This window comes from Prunus persica, chromosome G1 (genome assembly GCF_000346465.2).
Source record: "Prunus persica cultivar Lovell chromosome G1, Prunus_persica_NCBIv2, whole genome shotgun sequence".
In the NCBI taxonomy this organism is placed as follows: Eukaryota; Viridiplantae; Streptophyta; class Magnoliopsida; order Rosales; family Rosaceae; genus Prunus; species Prunus persica.
In genome coordinates, this window is record NC_034009.1 from 12,476,822 (window position 1) to 12,504,591 (window position 27,770).

General features: G+C 41.2%; 2 protein-coding genes across 2 annotated transcripts; both read left to right on the top strand.

Moving 5' to 3' along the window:
* On the top strand, window positions 9,209-11,783 carry LOC18792379. Its single transcript, XM_020553744.1, has 3 exons — window positions 9,209-9,287; window positions 10,898-11,186; window positions 11,306-11,783. Exons 1-3 carry the CDS (start codon window positions 9,209-9,211, stop codon window positions 11,781-11,783), a joined length of 846 nt encoding a protein of 281 aa, XP_020409333.1.
* LOC18791070 (putative F-box/LRR-repeat protein 23) lies at window positions 17,519-26,421 on the top strand. The gene is made up of 4 exons (XM_020553805.1): window positions 17,519-17,587; window positions 25,318-25,381; window positions 25,519-25,699; window positions 25,814-26,421. Exons 1-4 carry the CDS (start codon window positions 17,519-17,521, stop codon window positions 26,319-26,321), a joined length of 822 nt encoding a protein of 273 aa, XP_020409394.1. The 3' UTR covers window positions 26,322-26,421.

Sequence of the window (27,770 nt, forward strand, 5' to 3'; positions counted from 1 at the left end):
TGTCAGTTGAAGGAAAAATGCACTTTTGACAATTTAAAAAAATAAAAAAGAGGACATATGTTACTTTATTATTGGGAGTTGAGTCACAATATTAGGTAAATGCATACTTCCTCATCATGGGCAAGGAGAGAAGCATTGTCCATTTAAAAGGGTCTCTTCTTTGAAGTTGATATTGACACTCTATAAAACTCAATTTGTCCCTTCAGCAAGTGATTATTATTATTATTATTATATTATTATTATTTAATGATACAAAGAACATTAGTAAGTATAAACTTTAGATTTCTCTCTACTAATTACTTAGACCATCTGTAAAATTTCAGTTGTACTATTGTGATTTAGTTCATTGCAATATATGCAATTGCAGTAGAGGGTGCAATATAATGAACCCTCTATTGCAATTGCAATAGGCTAACTATGAGACTCACGTGCTAATTAAAAATAGAAAGAAAAAAAAATACAACAATGAATGCATTATGTCGTTAATGCATTGCAGTAGGCTAACCATGAGTGAAAGGACCCGACCCAAATTCCACTTTGGAATCCGAGCCGAACCCTATGCGTGTTCGACACCTGGCGGGTGCCGAGCACAATTGACCAAAATGCCCTGCTAACCCAAAATTCAAGAGAAACCGAGTACGACTTCTGCCGAAAAACCGGCAAAGTCTCCCTTGTAAATTGTACATTTCCAAAAGTTTCCACCTATAAAACAAGCATATACAAATATAATCCAACTACTAGCATGTATCAAATCATATCAAAAATCAAGCATTATACTATTCTAGCCTCATGCCTCAATAAATCAAATAAATAATTATGCTAATAACATTCATCTTAGTTTTTCAGAATATCAATAATACATTAACAATCTCAAAGACTCCAACTTGTGGCTGCACCGTGTAACCTTAGGCTACCTACGTACCCTTACTGAAGGATTAAGCCACACGTAGTTCTTCCCTCTACTCATATCAGTCACACACTGAATATAAGTATGTCAAACACTGAACTCCCTTATCTTAGTTCAAGAATATCTTATAACTGAAAGTCTCTCCACCTAGGCGTACCTCTAATCCTGATCCATCAACTCCATTAATACTGTCAATACCCTTCTCGCAAACCGGGCTACAATCCTCGCAGGCCGCGGAGATACTGCTTCTATCCGGGCCGCAACCTATAACTAATTATCTATCCTCGCAGGCCAAGCTGCAATCCTCGCATGCCTCGGAGATACCGCTTCTATCCGGGCCGCAACCTATAACTAACTATTTATCCTCGCAGGCCGAGCTACAATCCTCGAATGCCTAGGAGAAACCACTTTTATTCGGGCCGCAACCTATAACTAACTATCTATCCTTGCAGGCCAAGCTGCAATCCTCGCAAGCCTCGGAGATACCGTTTCTATTCGGGTGCAATCCTTCCCCGCAAATCCGAAAGTCCCTAAAGGTTCTAATAAGCCTAGGACACATGTCCCGAGAGTTTGACCTCGATCGAACGGTCGGATTACCCACGATCGCATGATCGGACAATTACAGTAACCCTAGCCCAAGGGTTGGCGTTTTTGGAGTATCCGGGACTCTGTTTTACGATCCGTCGATTCCAATACGATCCTGGAATTTCCTATATCAACATATATGAAATTCACTATGATCCAACGGTTAGAACATATTGAACCCGGAAATCGCACAATATGCGAGATCCGTTCGGGGTCCAAAAGGTATCCAAACCTAAATCCGAGCACACATATGCCTCATGACCACTAAGAGATCATTCTAGGACAGAGTGTAGCTCAACCACTCTGCCCAAGCGCCGTCACAGGTGCCGACAGCGTGTGGATATCCAAAGCGATACCACTCGCCTGAAATCCTCAAAATTAGGGGTCAAGCCTCCTGCCCTAGGTTCTGGGTATCAATTGGAGTCACTTTTGTTCTTGGACATACCCCGAAAAATGGCCGGAAGTGGCCGGAATTTCATCCCGAAATCTGGCCAAAATTCAACTCGTGATTTGGGTTATCTATGCTACAAATTGGTTCAATCCAATCCAACCCAACCATCAACTAGAGCATGAAAAATAGGTGCAAAACCAAACCTTGATTGTCAGATTTGGTGGCTGGAGGAGAGAGATTGAGATTGATAAAAATTCACCAAAAATCGGTCGGATTCTAGGCTTTTCCGGTGACCTGGCTGCACTGCAGGGGCTGGGATGGGGTGGGAAGGGTCTGGGGAGGCTGGCCGGTTGTTTTAGAACCGATCCCAGCTCATCGGTGGACTATGGCGGCGGTGGCAATTGTAAAAATAGTCTGGGGGCACAAAACAACAAAAAGGATGAGTGGACCCAAAACAAAGTTTAGAAAATAACATATGAACATACTAACCCCACTGTAAAAACAGTTATACCAACTAGCTTATTTTCTTTATTTCTGAAATCAATGCATGTATATAATTATACATTTGAAAACAGTTTAAAACTATCACCTAGGTGTACCCTTATTTCCGTCAATTCCTTATATCCGTCAATTCCTTGCATCACCATGGGTGACACATACTCGCAGGTCTTAGTGACATGAAGTCAGTCCGAGCCGCAACTCGCAGGATGCAGGGGACCGTAGTTCACCTGATCCGCATTACTCGCTCCACACGAGTTCGAGTATCAAGGAACTCGGGGGACAACTGTCAAACATGCTGACTAAACCGAAGGCAACAAATATAATTTGAAGGCAACATTTAATATCTGGGTACAAGGTGGTTTAAGAAAATATAAAGTTTCTGAAGCAAAACTGTTGAATAATGAGCTTTCTGTAACCTTTAAAATTCTGCTGCCATTTATCTGATAATTAACGAGAATATCTTTTCCTTTATTCTTTAAAGGAGATTTTGCTAAAATATAAAAACTATGAGAGAATATTTGTTTGTGGGAATTTTCTGTGTATTCTTCTCCTTGTAGGAGGTCATATTTATAATACAACAAAACCTAAATGGGCAAGTAAATCCATTTACAGTAGGAAATCAGGAATTAAAGTAAATCAATTACAATTATAATAGGAATTCTTGGTATGTAAGGAAAGTAAGTCAATATCCACAAGTCACGCCAACACTCCCCCTCACGTTGGTGCATAGATGTCGCCAATGCCCAACTGATCCAGTGAATTGTGGAATGCTTTACTGGAAATTGCCTTTGTCAAAATATCCGCCAATTGATCCTTGGATTTCACAAAAGGAAACTGAAACACTTTAGCCTCAAGCTTCCGTTTGATGAAGTGTCGATCCACCTCAACATGTTTAGTACGATCATGTTGAACCGGATTTTGTGCAATGGCTATAGCAGCCTTGTTGTCACAAAAGAGATTCATTGTGGATGTAGGTTTATACCCAAGTTCAGTAAGCAGCTTACTTAACCAAAGAAGTTCACAAATCCCTTTAGTCATGCCTCTGAACTCGGCTTCTGCACTTGATAAAGCTACTATATTCTGTTTCTTACTCCTCCATGTCACCAAATTACCTCCCACGAATGTGAAGTAACCCGATGTGGATTTTCTATCTGTTACATTACCTGCCCAATCTGCATCTGAATAACCATCAATATTTAGATGACCATGCTTTGAGAACATAAGTCCTTTTCCAGGTGCAGACTTCAAATATCTAAGTATCCGAAGAACTGCATTCATGTGGTCTTCACTTGGAGAGTGCATAAATTGACTGACAACACTCACCGCATAAGCAATGTCTGGTCGAGTATGTGACAAATAGATCAATCTTCCCACTAACCTTTGGTATCTTTCTTTGTTAGTTGGAACTTGATCCGGATATTCTCCAAGATGATGATTCTGAACAATAGGAGTGTCCGCAGGTTTGCAATCTAGCATTCCTATGTCCGTCAACAAGTCCAAGACATATTTCCTTTGAGAGAGAAATATGCCTTGCTGCGATCGAGCCACCTCAATTCCCAAGAAATACTTGAGTCCACCTAGATCCTTCATCTCAAACTCAGTAGCCAAATAGTCTTGTAGCTGTGGTATTTCCTGTTTATCATTCCCAGTAATAATCATATCATCAACATAGATTATTAATGCTGTTACCTTCCCTTTTCGATGTTTCAAGAACAAAGTATGATCTGAGTTGCACTGTTTGAAACCATTGTTCTTCATTGCCATGGTGAACCGTCCAAACCATGCACGTGGTGACTGTTTCAATCCATACAATGCTTTTCGTAACCTGCAAACTGTTCCACTCTGAGTAGTATTATATCCAGGAGGAATGTCCATGTACACCTCCTCCGTGAGTTCGCCATGTAGAAAAGCATTCTTTACATCAAACTGGTGTAGTGGCCAATCCAAATTAGCTGCAAGGGACAATAAGACTCTGACGGTGTTTAACTTTGCAACTGGTGCAAAAGTTTCTTCATAGTCTATACCATAGGTCTGTGTGTACCCTTTTGCCACAAGTCTTGCCTTGTATCGCTCGATAGATCCATCTGCATTATGTTTTATAGTGAATACCCATCTACATCCGATAGTCTTTTTTCCTCGTGGTATAGTCTCCAATGTCCAAGTCTGATTTTTCTCAAGAGCTTTCATCTCCTCTTTTATAGCTTGGACCCACTTGGGATCTTTCAATGCTTCAGAGACCTTGGTTGGAATATGGATAGCAGACAACTGATGCACAAAAGCCTTGAGTGGTTCAGACAGCTTCTCAGTGGATACATGATTTGCAATTGGATACTTGGATGTCTTGTCAATATCAGGTGAATAACGGTTTGGTGGCTTCCCACGATTTTGCCTGAAAGGTAATTGATATCCAATAGTTTTATCCTCTAAATGCACAAGTCTAGTAGGAGTATTTACCTCAAAGATATTCTCAGGAGATTGGTTCGTTGGTACTGTTGAATGAGAGGGGGGGTCTTCATCTTGTTGTTCTGAGTTATCTGTAAGAGTATGACTCGAATCAAAAACATCTTCGCAAGGGTTAGGCGATCGATCGTTGTTTGGCAGAGAGCATTCGCACGTGCCAGACTCGGGACGATCGATTGTTATTGTTTCTTGCCCGAGAGCAATCTGCGTGCATAGATGAATATCCTCATGTTCCAAGCTGCTCCAATTGAGCTCTTCACTCGGTATCTCCCCCTGAAGAGTAGAATTGGATGCTGGGTCATAGAAGAACATATCTGATTCTAAAAAGGTGACATCCAAAGTGACATAGGTTCGCCGGGTACGAGGGTGATAACATCGGTAGCCTTTCTGATGAGTGGCATAACCCAAAAAAACACAACGAAGCGCACATGGATCAAGTTTGCTTCGCTGATTTTTATGGAGATGAACGAAGGCCACACAGCCAAAAATGCGAGGGGTAAGCACCAAAACAGAGGGCAGAGGCCCATGTTGCGCGAGCACTTGTAGTGGAGTTTTGAAGTTCAAGACCCCAGATGGCATGCAGTTGATAAGGTGGATAGCAGTGACGACAGCATCATCCCAGTGATGACGAGGAACATGGCCACCAATGAGAAGAGCACGGGCTGTTTCAAGGAGATGACGATTCTTCCGTTCGGTAACACCATTTTGTTGTGGTGTCTGGGGGCAAGTTGTCTCATGAATAATGCCATGTGTCTGGAAGTAAGTCTGAAAATTATGATTAACAAATTCTCCACCGTTGTCAGAGCGAAGAATCTGGATTCGAGCATTGAACTGTGTTTCCATCTGTTTGTGAAAGGATTGGAACACGGAAAATACTTCATTCTTATTTTTCATCAAATAAAGCCATGTCATCCGTGTACAATCATCTATGAATGTGACAAACCAACGAATACCGGAATGAGTAGAAATAGGTGAGGGTCCCCAAACATCAGAATGAATTAAAGCAAAAGGAATAGTACTTTTATTCATACTTAAAGGATAGGATGCTCTATGACTCTTGGCTAGAATGCAAGTGTCACATTTAAAATCTGAGTCCTTAAATACAGAAAACAATTCGGGCAATAAATGTCTCATATAACCAAAAGATGGATGCCCCAAACGTCGATGCCAGAGCCAAATTTGTTGGTGCTTGTCATCAGACGGATGCTTTACACTATTGGCACGTCCCATACTGAAGTCATCCACATAGTATAGCCCCCCTCTTTTAGTACCACGCCCAATGATCTCCTTGGTGAGAATATCCTGTAGTAAACAAAAATTGGGATAAATTAGGGCACAACAATTTAGTTGTTCAGTTGCCTGACTCACAGACATTAATTTATTGGACAAAGATGGAACGAGTAGAGTATTAGAAAGGGACAGAGAAGGTGAAAGGGCAACAGTGCCGGCCCCTGTCACAGGATAGGTAACTCCATTTGCATTGACAATACTTGTGCGGCGGGGTGTAGTGGTGTGCAAAAAATCATTCGGATCAAAGGTCATATGATCAGTGGCGCCAGAATCAATTATCCAACCAGTAGTATCTCGTAGATCAGAAGTATGAAATGCATAACCACAGTTACCTGAGACATCCGGAAGCGCGGGACTATCAGGAGGATCTACCTGCGGGAACAAGGCTAATGGGGGTTCGGTAGAGACAAGAGCAGCACGGCCAGAATTACTAGCAGTTTCTCTGAGCTTGCGAGCGCGGAGGTCCTCCCACCAATCAGGATAACCATTTAGCTTAAAACAGGTGTCACGGGTATGTTTGAGGTTGCCACAGTGCGTGCAACCACTTCCATCAGTCGGAGCCTTGGGACGGGAAGGTGGGATGGTTTTAGGAAGTGGCGCACCAGCAGCAGTAGCATATGACTGGATCTGAAGGTGGGCTGCAGTAGAGGAATTATAGGGCTGTCCGGCACGAGTAGGGGGACCTGATCGAGGCGCACTCTTGGCCGTTAAGCCAGCACCAGTGGCTCGATCGGATGAACCCATCATCACTGCTTGTCGAACATCTTCACGGCGAACATAGGCATAAGCTTGGTCAACAGTAGGGAATGGAGTCATGTGAAGAACATCACTTCGGGCTTTATCAAGACGATCATCAAGGCCATCCAAAAATATGTAAACTCGATCTTCCTGCAGAATATCATTATAGCGCTTGATATCACTTTCATACTCCATCATATTTGGATGACGAAAATCAATTTCTCTCCATAAGCTTTGGAGAGTATTGTAATAGGTTTCAATGGAGCCACCAGCTTGTCGCATACGAGAGACTCGTCGTTTCAGATCATAAACCTGAGAAGTGTCAGTGCCATCATAGTAAGTTGTGGCAATTGCATCCCACACTGCTTTTGCCGTTGAAAATTGAATGAAATTGCCAATCAAGCTCTGCTCCAGAGAATTGATAAGTCATCCCTTCACAATAGAGTTCTTGGTGCGCCAGCGAGGAAATGTTGGAGCAGTCGAAGGAGGTTGCGGAAGATCTTCATTAATATATCCCAATTTGTCTTTGCCGGAGATATACAACTCTACAACTTGGGACCATAGGGCATAGTTGGTGCCATCCAACTTTATGCCAATCTGTGCAGCGGAAGCTTCATAGGTAATTGTCGTCGGAATCGTTGTCTGATTCGGGTTCAAGGTCGTCATCCGATTCGAGGTCGGGGTCGTCGTCTGAGTCGAGGTCGGGGTCGTCTTGGTAGGATCCTGATTTAGGATCAATTTCGAGGTCTGAGTCTGCATCTGCATTAGTTGAGCCACCTGGGCACTCAACTCGGCTATGGTTGGTTGAGAAGGAGAGGAGGAAGCAGTGGTGCTACCGCCATGAGGATTAGAAGAGTCATCCTCCCCCATGGTGGCGGCTAGGGTTTAGAAACTAGAGTCAGCAATCCCAAGATTCGCCGCTCTGATACCATGCTAAAATATAAAAACTATGAGAGAATATTTGTTTGTGGGAATTTTCTGTGTATTCTTCTCCTTGTAGGAGGTCATATTTATAATACAACAAAACCTAAATGGGCAAGTAAATAATAAATTCCTAAATCCATTTACAGTAGGAAATCAGGAATTAAAGTAAATCAATTACAATTATAATAGGAATTCTTGGTGTGTAAGGAAAGTAAGTCAATATCCACAAGTCACGCCAACAGATTTCACTCGGCAGCATGCAACATAAAATATTTCACAGAAGAAAACAGCTTATAACTGAAACTGAACTGCTTATATTCATTTATTAAAACAAAGAGTCCACTCACTGATAGTCCGAGCTTGCTGGACCTCTTGAAGGTCCCTTCTGCGGGTTAATTGGTGCCCGGGTGCCTGATTCAATGACCATAATATTCTATGAATACAATATAGTATTAAATTAAAAACCCTACCCTCGGCTCCTAAAAGTACGTGCGTCAATTTAAAGTTATCCCTATGCCCATAACAGCTTTCCTTCCACGTGGGATAGTTTAGCAGTATCATGGGACTCAAAAGCGCGAAAGTCCAAAAGTCAATCCGGAACCCCACGGGTCCATGACCTCATAATATGATCCGGAAGCCGCTAGAAGGTTCAATATATCTAGGACACATGTCCCGAGGGTATTGGTCTCGATCGGACGGTCGGATTAATCACGATCGTGTAATCGCATAATTTCTAAACCCTAGCCCTAGGGTTCGCGGTTTCGGAGTATCCGGGACTCCGATTCACGATCCGTCAAATCCTACACGTTTCTGATATTGTCTAGAGTAACATATCTAAAATTGGTTACGATCCAACGGCTCAACAGTATTGACCCCAATAATCGCATTATATGGAAAATCGGTTCGAGGCTCAAACGGTATCCAAATTGCGATCCGCGAATTCCTACGCGCTCGTGACAACCTAAGGATCGCATCAAGACACAGTACCACTGTACTACCCTCGCCCACGCGCCGCCGCATGCGCCGGCAGCGATGGGTGTCCAAAGCGATTACGCATCGCCGGAAAATCTCAAAACCACGGCTTCAAACTCCCACCCTAGGTATAACACCATATTTGGAACCACTTTTGTTCTTGGACCTTCCCCAAAAACTGACCGGAAGTGGCCGAACAAGGAGGCCGAAAACCGGCCGAATTCCAAAGTACAAACTTAGCTATCTACGGTCAAAATCGATGCAAACCTACCCAACCATCAGCTAGAGCATGGAAAATAGGTAGAAATCCAACCCTTACTCGACAAATTTGGAGGAGAATTGAAGGATAACGAACGGGTTGAAGTTTTGACAAAACCGACGGAATTCTGTAGTTTCCGGCGACTGGCGAGCGGCGAGCGGCAGGAGTGAGCTGAGGCGTGATGGCGGGGTCAGGCCGTCAGGTTGGTGCCAGTGTTGTGGCTCGTGGTGGCCGGTGGTGGCGGTTTTGGAATTTGGAGGGTGACGGACGGGAGAAAAAAATAACAGAGAGGGAGGAGAGCACGCGGGGGGAGAGAGAGAGAGAGAGAGAGAGAGAGAGAGAGAGAGAGAGAGAGAGAGAGAGAGAGAGAGAGAGAGAGAGAGATGAGGTTTTGAAATAAAAATCTGATTTTTCCTAATTATCATTTTGCCCCTTATGATATTTTAATCGTATTTTCTTCGTTAAAAATCCGATTCGAGTCCACTTTGTGTCTATGAACTCATTTCGTCGTGCTCTACGCAACGGTGTATGTAGAATGGTCAAATCCCTTTTTGGTCAAAAAGTAAACTTTTCGTTAATAAATTATTCCAAGGGAAAAATTGTCTTCCTCATAATAAAATACTAATTAAATATGAATTTTACGTTTCGGTCATTACAACCTACCCCCCTTATAAAAATTTCGTCCTCGAAATTTTCGCACCTGTCACTCAAAGAGGTGAAGGTACTGCTCCTGCATTTGGTCTTCGGGTTCCCATGTAGCCTCTTCTACCGTATGACTCCTCCATAAGACCTTCACAAGTGGAATCTCTCTCGATCGCAACACTTGCGTCTTCCAATCCAAAATCTGAACTGGTTGCTCCACATAAGTGAAATCAGCCTCTAACTCTACTGGTTGCTCCTCTAACACATGGGAAGGATCGGAAATATACTTCCGAAGCATGGAGATATCGAAAACATCAGGCAATCGTGATAGACCCGTAGGCAAAGCAAGCCTGTAAGCTACTGGACCCACACGCTCTATAATCTCATAGGGTCCGATATAGCGAGGACTTAGTTTTCCCCGCTTCCCAAATCTCACTACGCCTTTCCAAGGTGATAATTTCACAAATACCCAGTCTCCAACTTCAAACTGAAGATCCTTTCTTCTATTGTCCGCATAGCTCTTTTGTCGGTCCTAGGCTGTTTTGAGTCGTTCTCTAATGATTTGCACTTGTTTCTTGGTCAGTTCAACATCCTCATATACGACCAATCTGTGTTCACCCACTTTATCCCAACCATCAGTTAGAGCATGGAAAATAGGTAGAAATCCATACCTTACTCGACAAATTTGAAGGAGAATTGAAGGAGAACGAACGGGTTGAAGTTTTGACAAAACCGACGAAATTCTGCAGTTTTCGGCGACTGGCGAGCGGTGAGAGGTGGGAGTGAGCTGAGGCGTGACGGCAAGGTCAGGCCGGTCAGGTTGGTGCCGGTGTTGTGGCTCATGGTGGCCGATGGTGGAGGTTCTGGAATTTGGAGGGCGACGGACGGGAGAAAAAAAACAGAGAGGGAGGAGAGCGCGCGGGGAGAGAGAGAGAGAGAGAGATGATGTTAGAGAGAGAGAGAGAGAGATGAGGTTTTGTAATAAAAATCTGATTTTTCCTAATTACCATTTTGCCCCTCATGATATTTTAATCGTATTTTCTTCGTTAAAACTCCGATTCTAGTCCACTTCGTGTCTATGAACTCATTTCGTCGTGCTCTACGCAACGGTGTATGTAGAATGGTCAAATCCCTTTTCGGTCAAAAAGTCAACTTTTCGTTAATAAATTATTCCAAGGGCAAAATTATCTTTCCTCATAATAAATTACTAATTAAATATGAATTTTAGGTTTGGGTCATTACAGAGCAAGCCTCAATCCTTCATGCTGGGAACGTCTCATTTTTCCAGACATTAAAATTAGCTATTCCATTTTGTTTTTGAGTAATGGTGGTAAAACATTACAATGGTTTCATGACCCCAAGCTAGAAAGATTTATCCACCAATATCAAATTGATGAGAGTCATTTCTCGACCACTGCGTTTATTAAGTTTGTCGTCAATTGTAGCAATGGACATGCTACTGCTCTCAGTCTACCTCCATGTGCTTCAGAAACAGACTTGAAATATGTTTCAGATGTGTAAGTTTCTCCTCCAGTATTTCAGCATTTATGTTAATTTTCTTTTTGAATGTTCGGTTGGGTTTTAATTTGCTCCCCACACATATAATTGGTTCATGGTAAAATGTTTGTTTTTGCAGGTGTGGTGACCTCAAGGCTGTTGGATTGCCTGGGGATTTAGTTAACGACAAATCAGGTGTAATAACAGAGCTGATTGGTAAGTGGAAACGTTTGGAGTGGTTGATGTTGGGAAGCAGCTATGATTTGGTGAAAATCCTCTCACAGATCAGCATTCACTGCAAAGACTTTTGGGGCTTACGTGTGTCTAATGCTGATATTTTTAATGATGAGGCTATTGCAATTGTCAACTTCCTGCCTAAGATTAAGCCTTTGATCTTGAGGAAGGCTGAAATTGATCGGGATGCTCTTATGAAGTTACTGCAAGGTTGCACGGAGCTTCGGGTTCTGGATGTCAGTGATTGTATTGGTTTTAGTGAGGATGATGGGGAACTTTTAAAGCTTCCTTCTCATATTACTAATTTCAGCTGCAAGGGCTCTAACGATGATGATTTCTATGAGGAAGACAGGAATATTTCTTATTTTCGAATCGGGTCGTGACAAACCTCCACTAGAGCAAGCAAGTTTCTTTGTAAAAGCTGTAGAATAAATATTATATTATAAAAAAAATGTTGGGATCTCCTTTTTTTCCCCACCACTTCTTCTCTCTTTTTGGACGACTTCTTCTTCTTTTTTCCTTTCTCTCTCTTCTTCCTCACTCAGTTTCTATTCTGTCACAGCTTTTTCATCTTCTTCTTCCTCCCTCTCTTATTCATCTCTTTCTTATTTGTATGGTAGTCCAAAAAGAACAAAATCGTACCAGCTGTTTTTACAAAGGGAATAAATAAGCTGGAGCTGTGGAGGTGGAGGGGCAAGCTGCGAAGTCGTCGAACTCAGATCCCGTAGGCTCCGTTCAGTATTCTCGCAACCTCCATCTCAGTTCCTTCGCAGCCACCGGTTAATCTCCAAAACCGAGAAAACCAAACCTTTTGCTGGTTAACCGAGACACCGGTTAACCGGAGTTGGTGGTTCGGCTCTGATGTCAAAAATCTTTCCACCGAAAGCTACGGTTCGGCGTATGATTTTGGGTAAAATCCGAACCAAACCAAACCTTGCTCAGCCTTAATCCAAACTGTCTATTTTGTAGATATTCATTAAAAGATCATCTCTACAAAAAAAATCACTTGACACTACTACATTTTACTCTTTGCGCGACGAAGAACAGAACGTCGCGCAAAGTGTCATTTAGTCGCACTAATTTCAGCGCGACAAAAAATTCGTGGCGCATATTTCGTCGCGCGAAGATCGTAAAGAAAGCCTTTGCGCGACGAGGTACAACCTTTCGTCGCGCAAAACTGTGCGACGGGTAAACCATCGTTGCACCAACAGTGTGGAGACGAAACAACTATTCGTCGCATAAATATTTGCGCGACGATAAATTATTCGGCGCACTTATATTTGCGCGACGACAGGAATAGCGCGACGAAACATATTGCGTCGCGCAAAACATGTTCGCGAGACGTATATGTTCGTCGCAGAACAATTCGCGCGATGAGAAAGTTTTCGTCGCTCATATATTTGCGCGACGAAAACCTCTGTCGTCGCGCAAATATTTGCACGACAAAATGTTTCGTCACGCAAAACGTGTTTGCGAGACGTATGTATTCGTCGCTCAGGAATTAAAAGTGATAAAAAAGTTGATTTTTTTTTGTTACATGTTGGTTTGCGCGACGAAATGTTTTCCGTCGCGCAAAAATAATATTACAATTTTTTTTTAATTTTTTTTTAATTTAAATAAAATTGGTTTCTTTTTATTGATTAAACAATGAAATTGCAATAAAAATAAATTAGAATAAAATTTTGTTATAAAATAAAATAAATGTATTACAAATAAAATAAATGTTTATGATGAAAATAAATACACTAATCAAATAATGAAGCAAAATCAACCGGGTCGTCGCCAGTATGCGGCTCGGAGGTCTGGGCGTCCACCGGGGCTGTGGTCTAGGCGTCCACCGGGGCTGTGGTTTGGTGGACATGCTCGGGGTGGAAGGGCTGGGAGGTCGATGCACGAAACTGCGGGATCGGAAAGCCGCTCTCTGCGAGGGACTGTAGAATCACCGACATCTGACCCTGAAGCTCGGCCACCTGTGCTGTCAAAGCAGTCACCTGACTGTTTGACTGCGCCGATGAACGAGGTCTAGGTTCCCTCCGCCTGGCATTCCCTATCCCTCGACAATATGTCCCCGGCCTCCTCCCGAGAGTCCGATCCAACGTCTCCGTCAAGATCTGAAATCCAGCATCCGGTGGAGGAGCCACAGACTCGAGCGGAGTCTCAGGAGGAAGCTGGGAGGCGGACTCCTGAAGAACCAACTGGCTCCTCTCCACCATCGTCGTCTGTTGAACATAACATAAAATACAAATTAAAACATGCATATAAATTGAATGCGTAACATAAGAATTAAAATTAAATAATACTTACATGAAGGGACTCGGCCAACTCATTCCCGGGTCGAACATAAATGTCACCAAAGACGTCGATCTCTGGGAACTTGGACCCCTCCTAAATTGAACAAGAGAAGAAAAATATTAGTATGAAAAAAATAAATTAATAAAAATGACATTAAAAATAAAATATAAATTATGTGATTATTACCCGTCGCCGTGCATCCATCCTATACGAAAACGGCCTGGAGCCGGAATGGTGGAGAAGGGTCTTCTTCTTCCTATTACCCTTATTCACTTGGGCTTTATTCTGTTATACAAAAAATAAAACGTATTAGTTAAAATATAACAAATTAAATAATAATGAAATAAAAAAAATGAAATAAACATTAATAAGAAATAAGTAATAATTAAACAAATATGATTAAAAAAATACCATATATTCGGGCGCTTGAAAATGAGCGCAGAGCCACTCCCAACTATCCTCCCGCCCCTCAAGCTCCTTCGGGCAACCTTCTTGAAGAGCGACTTGCGGATCATCAAAGGCCTGAAAATGATGGTGCAAGTCGCTCTTCCACTGCTTGTACCTCTCAGCGAAGAGTCTGTTGACGTACGCCAACGACTCTTCGTCGAGATCCTCCAAGTTATAGTTCGTCTGCAATCAATTAATTAGATACGTTAAGTAATAGAAATATACACAATTTTAAATAAACATAATAAAAATGTAAGGTACATACCGACAACTGGCCGCGAACCTCCACCTGTATTTCGTCAGGAATGACCCTCCAAGACTTCCATTGCATCGGGCAATGGGTCCGCACGACGTGGCCAATGTCATGGGCCAAGGAGCTATGCAACTCCGCCGTGGGTGCAGCCCGATGGCGCTCGTCCTATCCGATGCTGATACGACTGTTGGTCACCCGGGTGACCTTCGCCGTCTTCAGCTGACGACACGGCCCTCGGGTGTTCTTCTTCGCTGTAAAGAAATAAGATATTAATGTTAAATAAACAACATTGTCAAATTTCAATATAAAATTAACAATAAAAAATGGTAGTTATACCTGGCTGTGATCCCGAGGCACCAGTACCCTCGGTCGATGTCGTCTCGGTGGTGTCGGCAGGCCGGTGCAGCCGCCTTGCACTAGCTGGCTGCGCGACGGATGACGCAGATGACACTGGCGCCTGGGAGGCCCCGGGACCAACCAGCACGTGCTCCATCAAAGCTGGAGCTGTGGCAGCAGATGCCGACTGAGCCGGGGGATCCGAACTCGGTGCAGTCGTCATCGACCTACCACGTCTAATCAAGTCTGACATCTGCACATATAATTTTATTAAGAATTTAAACTAATTAATTAAAAGCATAGCATGACCTGGGGTTTGGAATTTCGGAGTATCCGGGACTCCAATCAACAATCGGTCGAATCCTAAACGATCCTAGAAACACAAAGGTACAACTACGTGAGTTTGAGTTCGATCCAACGGTAAAAAAACATATCAAACCTGGAAATCGCAGAATAGGCGAAATCCGATCAATACTCAAACGGTAACCAAATTCAAATCCGAGCAAACCTACGCGCTCGTGACAAACAGGGGATTGCTCTGGGACACAATGCCCCACTGCCACAGCATCCCAGGCGCCACCACACGTGCCGACAGTGCGTGGGTGTCCAAAGCAATAACATTCGACGGAAAATTCTAAAAACTAACGGCCAGGGTTCCTACCCTAGGTTGAAAACATTAATTGGAGCCACTTTTGTTCTCGGACCTACCCCGAAAAATGGCCGGAAGTGGCCGGATTTGAAATTCCCAAACCGGCCAAAACCTAGGGTTTTAATTCCTATTTCCTATAGCGAAAATTCAACAAATCCTAACCAACCATCAGCTAGAGCACAAAAAATAGTCGATAAATCATACCTCAGGCGTTGGAAATGGTGGCCGGAGGAGAGAGAAATCGCCGGCGAAGAATCGGGAAAAAAAATGCACCCTCGACGGCGGGCTCGACGGCGAAGGCAGGGGAGGCTACGGCAGGAGCGGCGGTGGCTGAGGTGACGGTGGAGAGAGAGGGCTGAGGTGACGGCAGAGAGAGAGGCAAACAGAGGAAAAAACCAAAAATGGGGAAGAAGGAGGCATTGCGGCGTTTCTGCAAAGTTTTACGACTTTGCGTGACGAAGGACATCATCCATCGCGCAAAATGCTATTATTGAATCTTGCGCGACGAAATATCCGTCGCGCAAGGTCTCCCAGAACGCCAAATTTTGAATGGGGATTAGGGTATGTGACTTTTGCGCGACGAACAACACTGAGTTCGTTGCGCAAAAGGCTGTCGTTCCGCCAAATTTTTGAGATTTAGGGTTTAGCGGGAGGCTGAAACTGAAAGGTTTGTGCTTTTGCATGACGAAGAGAGTAAACGCCCACGGGAAAAATTATATTCGTCGCGCAAAACGCTGGCATCCCGCCAAATTTTTGGGATTTAGGGTTTAGCGGGAAATGAAAGTTTGTGCTTTTGCGCGACGAATAGAGTAAACGTCGCGCAAGGGTAACCTTGCGAGACGGGAAAAATTTTATTCGTCGCGCAAAACGCTGTCGTTCCGCCAAATTTTTGGGATTTAGGGTTTAGCTGGAAATGAAGGGAGTGTGGATTTTGCGCGACGAAGATAATCGTCGCGCAAAGGGGATGGAGGTGTGAAAACTGTCGTCCAGATTGTGCGACGAACGAAGGAATTATCCGTCGCGCAATCTATTTCACTTTCACTTTGCGCGACGCAAACCGTTGTTCGTCGCGCAAGTTCAAGATTTTTATTGAAATTTTCACTAAGTGTTCAAAGGGGATGGAGGTGTGAAAACTGTCGTCCAGATTGCGCGACGAACAAGGAAATTATCCGTCGCGCATTCTATTTCACTTTCACTTTGCGCGACGCAGACCGTTGTTCGTCGCGCAAGTTCAAGATTTTTATTGAAATTTTCACTAAGTGTTCAAAGGGGATGGAGGTGTGAAAACTGTCGCCCAGATTGCGCGACGAACACGGGATGTTGTCCGTCGCGCAATCTATTTCACTTTCACTTTGCGCGACGATTATATAGATGCGTCGCGCAAAACCTAGACTCTAAACCCTTGTAAACCCTAAACCCTAAGCCCTAAACCCTAAACCCTAAAATAGTTTCAATGATCCAACCGGCAAACTTATTTTTTGATACTTGGAGATCATATACGCCAAAAATTAAAAAGACCAAACATTCAGATATCAGGGAACGGGACTAAATATTTCGACGGTTATAAATGAAAAGTCATGATTGAACGGTTATTTTAACTCCGATTTTGATCATTTTTTACAGCAACATTTGTTGACCCTATATGAATACAATGACTGAATTTGATCTTCACTTTCAGATTTTTACACTAGGGGATACCACATAAACGTTAAGTTACATTTTCACAAATGTATGAACAAATTTTAGGGTTTTTGGTGAATATATGATTTTGATAGCACACGCAGTCTACGAAACAAGTTTCAGTCATCCAGCCGTCAAACCTTTTTTTTTAGACTTCGAGATCATAGACAGCAAAAATCGGACAAAAAAAACATTTAGAGATTAAGTAACGGGGTAAAACTTTTCGACGGTTCTAAATAAACAGTGATGATTGAACGGTTATTTTAACTCCGATGTTGATGATTTTTTGCAGCTACAGTCCTACACTCCATATGAATACAATGAACTATTTCGATCGCCAATTTTAAATATATATGTGTGTATATATTATACTATAATGTTACCTAATATATATTTGCGCGACGAAGGGCTCATTATCGTCGCGCAAAAATTCCATACGCGAAGCATATGTATTCGTCGCGATGACTATGCGCGACGAGTTATATTCGTCGCGCAAAATTTACGCGACGCTTATTTATGCGTCGCGTATGGTATGTTTGCGCGACGATAATGAGCCCTTCGTCGCGCAAGGATTTGGCGCCATAAATCCTCATTTAATTCAAATTGTGTATGCTTTGTATTTTTTGGAAAGGTTTTGTATTCATCATTTTTTATGCTTTGTATTTTTTGGAAAGGCTTTGTATTTCTAAATCAAGCTTTTGATTTTGAACACATCTCTCAATCAAGCTTTTGAGTTAATTCAGCCATGGCTTCTCTTCATGACACTCCAACATCTTCAGCTCCCATACCCCACTTCTTCAAGATCATTCTAGATGACACTTCTAAAAACATCAGAATTGTAAGCATCTCTCTCTCTCTCTCTCTCTCTCTCTCTCTCTCTCTCTATGCTAAGAATGTTTTCTGATTATTGAAATATTCATTTCTTTTGTTATTTTTATTGAAGCTTTAACTTGTTCTGTTCCGCAGAAAATTACAATGAAGTTTGTGATGAAATATGGAGAATGAATACACAACTACATATGGACAACTACATATATTCAAAGATTTGTATTACACAAAATGAATACAGTAACATAATAAATTTACAAATAAATTCATTATTCATCATCTGAACTATAATAACTTTCGTTATCGTCGCTATCATCACTCTCGGTCTCCCAATCTTCTTCCTCCTCCTCCTCTATAACTGCATCATCGGTGTTGCTAGGTCCCACTGCAACATCGTATCGGGGAAGATCACCGAGGTCAATTGTAATTGACTGAATCAGTATTTCGACTGAAGACACTCCTTCTATTTGAAACGGTTCTTGTATAACATTTGTATCTCGAAGTGTTTCCGCATCATTTTCCATTGAAGATTCTAAACGTTGGTCAGCCACATTGTCGACGTCGTTGTCACTTGGGTCTAGTTCTGGTATATCATACACGTTCCTATGATCCATCTTCTGCACAACTTTCCACATGTTCCCGGCTTTAGGGTCATCTAGATACACAATTTGGGACGCCATGTTTGCCAAAATGTACGGGTCGTCAGCATACCAAGTTCTGTTAATGTTCACAGATAGTACTCCATGGTCGATTTTAATACTTCCCGCCCTATTTGGGTTGGTATCGAACCATCGACACTTAAACATGATGACTTGGTATCGATCTTTGTAAAGCAATTGCACGACAGTTGTCAGTTTGCCATAGAAATCAATGTCCGTACTTTCGCCTCCACCTGGGACATGGACACCGCTGTTTTGCATACACAACTTGTCATCTCGTGCGGCCCCCAAAAATTTGACGCCATTAACATTACAACCCGAGAACAATTCAGTGCGAATTGGGCCGAACGCCAAGTTATATAACTCATCACTGTAAGTGGGGGAATTCGATGATTTCAATTTATTCACCTAATAGTATACAAAACCATTTACATGTTAGTCTGACAAAATTAAATACGACAATTTATATTTGTCAATTACAAAACACTTATAACTTACAGAATCCAAAAACCATTGTGGAAATAATTCACGGTGTTTCCGGGCAACCAAATGTGATGAATGTTCTCGCTTCATCATCTGTTCATGCTCATCTAAGTAGGCCATTATCTCATCACAATTGTTCAGTACGAACCAATGCGCTACCTCCATGTCATTTCTAGAAAACGACTCTCCTCGTCCAGGATCTCCAAATGGTCGTGCGCTTTGGGCAAAAACAGAAAGTTTTTCATTTCTCATACCTCCGTCATTATTGCGTTGAGGACGATTGAAAACCGTCTCCACATCTTTTAAATACATTCCACAGAAAGTAAGCGACTCATATTGAACCCAAGCCTCTATAATTGATCCTTCGGGCTTTGCCCTGTTGCGTACACTTTTTTTCAGCTCTCCGAGAAGCCTGCCAAAATAAAACGATATGATACAAATTAGCAAACTGTCGATAATGATGCATACACAAATGATAAAGATTATATACCTTTCTATTGGATACATCCAGCGATAGTTGACAGGACTAGCAAGCAATGCCTCTTCTGGCAAGTGAACCATCACGTGCATCATACTTGTAAAGAAAGCTGGAGGAAATATCATCTCAAACTTGCATAGGACTTGGACAATGTCATGGCGCAACTGAAACATGTCTGTCCTTCGCAATGTTTTTGCCGTCAGTTGGGAAAAAAATCTGGATAACAACATGATTGGCTTCACCACATCTTCCGGCAGTAGGTGTCGAATACCCACAGGAAGTAGGCGTTGCATGAACACATGGCAGTCATGGCTCTTAAGTCCAGTAAATTTACTCCCATCGACATTCACGCAACGTGCGATATTAGAAGCATACCCATCGGGAAATTTGACAGACGATACAAACTTTAGAAACTCCTTTTTGTCATTCGGTTTCATAGAAAAGAATGCAAGATCCCTTCTAGCTTTATCACTGTCCCTATTCATCCATAAACCCCTTCGTATGCCCATTCTTTCCAAATCAAGACGAGCTTTGATCGTGTCCTTCGTCTTCCCCTCGATATCTAGAATCGTGCCCACCAATGTGTCGAATACATTTTTCTCAACATGCATCACATCTATATTGTGCCTAAATTTCAGTTTCGACCAATATGGGAGCTCAAAAAACATAGGCTTGTGCGTCCAGTTCAAATGTGTAGAAGGTCTGGTCCGACTAACTGTTTTCCCGAACGGAGCAAAATCCAAACGGTTCAGCTGTTCCAAGATCTCATCACCGGACCATTCTCTAGGTCTGAGGCGACGCTCTGTGTTCCCGTCGAACTCTTTATCTTTTTCTCGCCACTCGTGGTCCCATGGCAACCATCTCCGATGACCAAGGTAACAAACTTTTCCCGCGTGCCAACCAGAAGTTACATCTTCCTTGCATACAGGACATGCCATATAACCCTTTGTGCTCCACCCAGAAACCATTGCATATGCTGGAAAATCATTCACAGTCCACATAACTGCTGCTCGCAAAGTGAACATCCTCCCAGTTGATTTATCGTACGTGCGAACACCGTTTGTCCATAAATCCTTCAGCTCATCAACTAGAGGCCTTAAGTACACATCAATTGACCTGCCAGGATCCTCAGTTATCAAAACAGTCATCATCATGTATTCTTTTTTCAAGCATTTCCAAGGTGGCAAATTATATGGGAATGCGAAAATCGGCCAAGTGCTGTGGTGTTGGTTTAAAACCCCATACGGATTGAATCCGTCAGTGGCAAGTCCCAATCTTACATTTCGGGGATCAGCAGCAAACTCGGGGAACGTTCGATCGAACTCTTTCCATGCCTCCCCATCTGCAGGATGCCGCATCACATCATCGTCTACCCATTTTTCCTTATGCCATCTCATGTCTGTGGCAGTATGCGTCGACATATACAATCGCTGCAACCTAGGTTTAAGGGGCAGATAACGCATGACTTTTTGTGGTATCTTAGTCGTTCTATTCTGGGATGTCATTTTGAACCTCGACTCATTGCATATAGGGCATGTATCCAACGTTTCATGCTCTTTGTAGAATAACATGCAATTGTTTTTGCAAGCGTGAATTTTTTCATAACCCAATCCAAGACCATGCAACACCTTCTGTGCATGTTTATGGTCTTTCGGCAAACAATTGTCCGTCGGAAGCATTCTCTTGAAAACCCCCAAAAAATAATCGAAACACAAGTTCGACATACGATACTTTATTTTTCCGTGCATTAGCTCCACAATGGCAGTGAGAACGGAAAAGCTCTCGCACCCCGGGTATAACTCTTGGTTGGCATTTTTTAACAGTTTTTCATACTGTTCAAACTCCACACTGTCTATTGGTGTAGGCACGTCATCTTCCCCTTCCTGATTGATGTTGGTCGATGCGAATGGAAAAGCATCCTGTATAATACCCATGACTTGATCATTAGGATCCACAATAGGTTCAACATTGTCCACTCTTGGGGCATTTGAAGACGAAGCATGGTCTACTTGTTCGCCGTGAAAGTTTCAAATGCTATATGTTTCAATCATTCCATTCCTTACTAAATGAAATCCAACATTTTCAATTGTCTCCCACAACGTGTTGTTACACCTCCTACAAGGACAACGGATTCTAGTTGCACCCGGGTTGTGTCTACGTGCAAACTCAAGAAAATCCTCGATTCCATCCAAGTATTCGTCTGCGCATCTATTCGGGTTCTGTATCCACCTTCTGCTCATAATTCCTGAAACCACAATCATGACACAACAATCACAACAACTTCATACGAAGTTATAATGTCACCTTATGCCTCCGGTAAAGGCCCTATCCCATTCGGGAATGCATAGTCCTGTCACATAACCTACGGCTACATGAGATTAGATTTCGACGTGGATTAATTTCGGCAGCATCTCGACACAGTTCTTGAAGTGGGCATAGGTATAAATACCTACGTACCACCCGAAGAACGTACCGAGATGACACCGAAATCTCCACAATCGAAACCTAATCCTGTAGCTGAAGATTATGTGACAACACTATGCATTACCAAACTGTCCAAATAATGGGACAATTCAAGAATTAATTGGACCGCAGTCATGCATTACGCATCCATGCACGAAATCCAACTAATCTCGAACGGGAAACTACGTGTTACTAAACATAAAAATAAAAGTACGAAGTTAATTTCAATTAACTTCGTACATCACAACATTATACACATATAACTTCACAAAAAAATTACAAACATAACAAACAAACTTTTACAATAACATACCTTCTCAATCGTTCTCCACCAATCACCAATCACAAATATCCCTAACGATAACAAAATTAATAGCGTTACTACGAATTTACATTAATACATTTAAACTAACGACAAAAAATACATACCCAATGAACGTTCTGAATTCACAGCAGAACAACGGCAGGGAGAGTGAGAGAGAGGCAGAATGCAATTTCTGCATTCTGCCTCTGCAATGGCAGATACTAATATGAAGAAGAAGGACTTTGCGCGACGAACAACCACAATCCGTCACGCAAAATGCCGTCGTGAAAACTCACTTTTCTGTCGCACAAAACAACATTTCCGTCGCGCAATTACCTGTCGACATCTGCTTTTTTGCGCGACGAATAACATTATTCGTCGCACAAAATTTCGTCGCGCAAATAATATTATTCGTCGCGCAAGGTTTAAATTACGTCGCGCAAATTATTTATTTCGTCGCGCAAGGCGTTACACTTTACGCGACGAAAATAATTCCGTCACGCAAAAAAAGTTTTATCCACCCTGCATTTTGCCGCCAAATATAAGTGTCCCTCGTTTTCTTACGCGACGGTACATATTTCCGTCGCGCTAAGTTGTCTTCTGGGACGAAAACTTTCGTCGCGCAAAGTTTTTTACCGCAAAAAAAATTAGACAATTTTCTGTCCATCTTTACGCGACGAATTTTTTGGATTGTCGCGCAATATTGTCATGCGCGACGATCATTGTCGTCGCGCAAGATTCTGGCACCAAAAAAAAAAACCGGGGTTTTTTCCCCGACCTTTGCGCGACGAAATTAATTTTGGTCGCGCATAGATTGTTTGCGCGACGAAACTGTTTCGTCGCGCTAGAGTTCTGTTGTTTGCGCTACGATATTTTTTTTTCGTCGCAATAGTGAAGTTTGCGCGACGAAAACATGTTCGTCGCGCAAACGTCCGTCGCGTAAATAGTAAATCGTAGTAGTGTGAATCTGATATCATTTGACTACTCAATTAAATTATTAAAATATTCATACCTACTTTCTTGAAGCACCATGTTCGTTGATTTCGTAGGACTACATTCGATGTATAATTAGTTTCCGATTTTCCTAATTATTTGCAAGGATGTTCTATGAATGATGACTTTAAAAATATATGGTTTCGATTGTTGAAAAAATTTGAAGGGTATCCAAAGGGTGTCTTAAAATAAAATTATTTAAGAGATCCCTCAAGGAACTATATATATACCATTATAGAATACTACGTCAGTACGGTCAAGTGGTACATTTTATACATGTTTTTTTATAAATAAAATAAAATAGAAACTTCATTAGATAAACTTCAACAGTACAATCGAAGACATCAACAAGACATCTAAAATACCAATTCCAAGAGGGCAACAAACCAACATGCTAAAAACACAAATAAATCGGACAAAAGCCACACTAAAACTACTAGCACACATCACCACAATTAGCCATAAGTCCAAACACAGCCCACAAACCCAACATAACCAAAACCCTAAAATAACCCATGAGCCTAAATGAATACTACCACCACTTGAAGAAGCGTCGTCGCGACCACACCCACCACCACATCCGTAATAGATTTGGAGAAAATATGATTTCCAACGATCCACCTGGGCATAAGAGCAAACAAATAAATGAAAACAACAACTTGCCAAAGAACAATTGGATATAACTTATTATTATTATGATTATTATTATTATTATCATTATTATTATTATTATTATTATTATTATTATTATTATTATCCCTATTATTATTATTATTATTATTATTACTATTATTACTATTATCACTATTATTACTATGCCTACTTCGTTTGTTTATACCCTTGGAAATCCTCTAATTACTTGGGGGCAAAGCAACCTCTCGTTTTTTTCCAGACATTGCAAAAAGAAAAGGGTAAAGAAAAAGGAGAAAAACGATTGGGTCTAGCTGTCTCTCATTAAGAAAAAGTTCATATCACTCTGAAGAGGCGAGCATGGCTGTGCTTTCTTGCCTTTTATAATCTGGGAGTTCTATTTACAGTCCATTTGCATTGCATGTGTGTATATCTCAACAGAAACTCTTTGAGTTAAGGTCATTTTCGTATCTCATTTTCTCTTTAATTTTTTTATTTATTTAAAGCAGATTAGTAGTCAGTGGCGGATTCAGGATCCGTAATCCAAGGGGTCATAGTGTAAATGTTTCAAAAAAATATTTTAGAGAGTTTTTCATTTTTCTTATCTATTATTTCAAGAGCTGTTGTTGCTTTGTTTTTCTAAAAAAATTAAAATAAAAATCACAAGTAAATGCAATACAATACAATACAAAACAAATTAACACTATTTGAATTTAAAATTTTATCATGCAAAGATTAGATTAGAAGTTTTAAATTCCTCAATTATTGTTGCATTATCGAATTAAAACATTACTTAAATATTTATATATTTCTATATATTTATATTGATTGTTAACATAGTTTTTTTGTTTGTTAGATAATCTTCTATTATATTATATTGGCCCATAGGATAAAGTTTATAAATAATTCACCCATTACCATGAAGCCAAACCTCATAAAACCGATAAAACCAAAACTAGCCCATTAAACCCATCGACAATGACGAGGCAGCCTAATGTTGAACACTAAACCCACCGTTTCACTAAAGGAGGCTCATCACAAAACGGTGTGTTTCGTTTATAAGGGCACCGAGACAACCCAGACATCATCTTCCTTGCCAGGCACACACAGTGCCTCCTCTGCAACTCCGAAAACCTTATTAAAGGAGGCTTCGCTACCCTATCAATAACAAAGCTCTGGTGCGTTCGGTCTCTGCTTCATGGAACAGAGCCATCACAGACTCAAAGACAAGCTGGGACTTTCATCGAGCACCTGGTGTGCACACAAGAGGTCGCTCCGCAGCTGTCCAAGGGGTCGTCCATGGAGTCCACAACCAAATTTCAGGCATTCCAAGGGGTCGTCCCAACGTGCGTCCGCCTCTGTTAGTAGTGGTCTGGTCTTTGCATCTATAGCTTTATTAAATTTTAATTTCATTTCTTTCAGATGGATGAAAGAAGATGGGAAGACTTAAACATAGACTGTATGGTGAATATTTTGGGAAGAGTTGGTATGGAGTCGCTGCTTTTGGATGTGCCTTTCGTATGCAAGTCGTGGTACAGAGCAAGCCTCAATCCTTCATGCTGGGAACGTCTCATTTTTCCAGACGTTAAAAGTAGCTATTGGAATTGGAGTATTATTTTATAGCTGAAAATTGGGTTGATGACCCCTTGCTACAAAGATTTGTCCACCAATATCAAATTGATGCGAGTCACTTCTCGACCACTGCGTTTATTAAGTTCGTCGTCAATCGTAGCAAAGGACATGCTACTGCTCTCAGGCTACCTCCATATGCTTCAGAAACAGACTTGAAATATGTTTCAGATGTGTAAGTTTCTCCTCCAGTATTTCAGCATTTATGTTAATTTTGTTTTTGAATGTTCAATTGGGTTTTAATTTGCTCCCCCCGCATATAATTGGGTCATCGTGTTTGTTTTTGCAGGTGTGGTGACCTCAAGAGTGTTGGATTTCCTGCGGATTTAGTTTACGACAAATCAGGTGTAATAACAGAGCTGATTGGTAAGTGGAAACGTTTGGAGTGGTTGACGTTGGGAAGCAGCTATGATTTGGTGAAAATCCTCTCACAGATCAGCATTCACTGCAAAGATTTTTGGGGCTTACGTGTGTCTAATTCTAATATTTTTAACGATGAGGCTATTGCAATTGTCAACTTCCTGCCTAAGATTAAGCATTTGATCTTGAGGGATGCACATATTGATCGGGATGCTCTTATGAAGTTACTGCAAGGTTGCACGGAGCTTCAGGTTCTGGATGTCCGTGATTGTATTGGTTTTAGTGAGGATGATGGGGAAATTTTAAAGCTTGCTTCTCATATTACTAATTTCAGCTGCAAGGGCTCTAGAGAGTATGATTATGATGATGATGGTTTCTATGAAGGAGGCAGTTTTTTGTTTGACGATGTGGTATATGATGGATATTATTCTGATTAGGCGTGCCGGACTGAATTTTCTTTGGAGAGTTTACTCTTGTTAACCTTGTGTTTCTCCTTTTACTTTCATTTATTTTCATATTACTCCATTTACTTAAGTTTACAATGTAAATAAGGAAATACCCCCCATTTGGATTCAAATAAAAATACTAGAAAATCAAATTATCACCAAATCAAATTTTCACTCTTGCACTCCTTTTAAGAAACTTTTTTGAACCGTTGGATGTACTCACTCTTGCACTCCTTTTAAGAAACTTTTTTGAACCGTTGGATCCGTTGGATGTTACATCCAACGGTAGGTGACCACAGTCTCTTGGACCTTGTGGTCCAAGAGATCGGGGCTGCTATAGATAAACCCTACACTATTTAATTTCTACAAACAAACCAAAAAAAAAAATAACCCAAAAAATGACAGCTGGTCTTATTGAATTTAATTTTGATTATTAAATTACTTTGACGCCCTATTGAGTGTTTTGAGTTTTTTTATGAGGTTTTGGGGTTGTGCTTGTTTTAAGGAATCGATGACAGTTTTGTAATTTATAAGAAGTTAAAAGCCTCTTTGTTATGTTGTAAATGGGCTTTGAGTGTGTTTTCAAAGTCCATTTCATATATAGTTTTCTTTTTTTTAATAATTTAGACTTCTATATTGAGTATAATCATAATAATGAATCTCCAAAAAAAAAAAAAAAAACCTCCACATCGATTTCTTACCCTATGGTCTCTGCTGTTCCTTGCGGATCAAACTCAAGCACTCAATCAATAGGTTTGTTTACTGTGAACATGTGCATAAACAATACAGCCATAGATATTTCCCGAGAACGAACCAAATGAATAGATTAACCCATTTTTGGTCTGCATATTAACAATTCATCAATGTTAAAAAATGGAAAGAAATAAACAGATGAGAATAAATCATTTTCTATAATAGATTAGTACATAAATTGTCCCAAATTTATTATTTTTTGATATTCCAGCTTAGGTCACCTCACTTCCTTGAGTCTTTTATTTTTGTTGGTATCAATTGTACTTGTTTTTGCTTTCCCTAAAGAAAAATAATAATAATAATGGCGAGCATGGGTTGCATAATTGCATTGCCTATATCTCAACAGAAAAGTCTTAGATTTAAGGTCATATTTACTTTCTCATTTTCTCTATAAATTTTTAAGTAGATTAGCTGTAACACTCCGACCCCAAATTTAACCTTTATTTAAATTATTTAATTATTTAAAGGCATTTTGGTCATATTCTTAACCGGAGAGAGTTTGGGGCAGTGACTAGTATTTTTGGATAGGTCGTACTGAGACGAGTTCATAGACACGTAGTGGGCTCGAATCGGAGTTGTAACGAGAAAGATATGGTCAAAAGAAATCCAGTGGCACAATCGTAAATATTTCAAAATAGGATTTTTTATAAAAACTCAGATTTCTCTCTCTCTCTCTCTCTCTCCCGC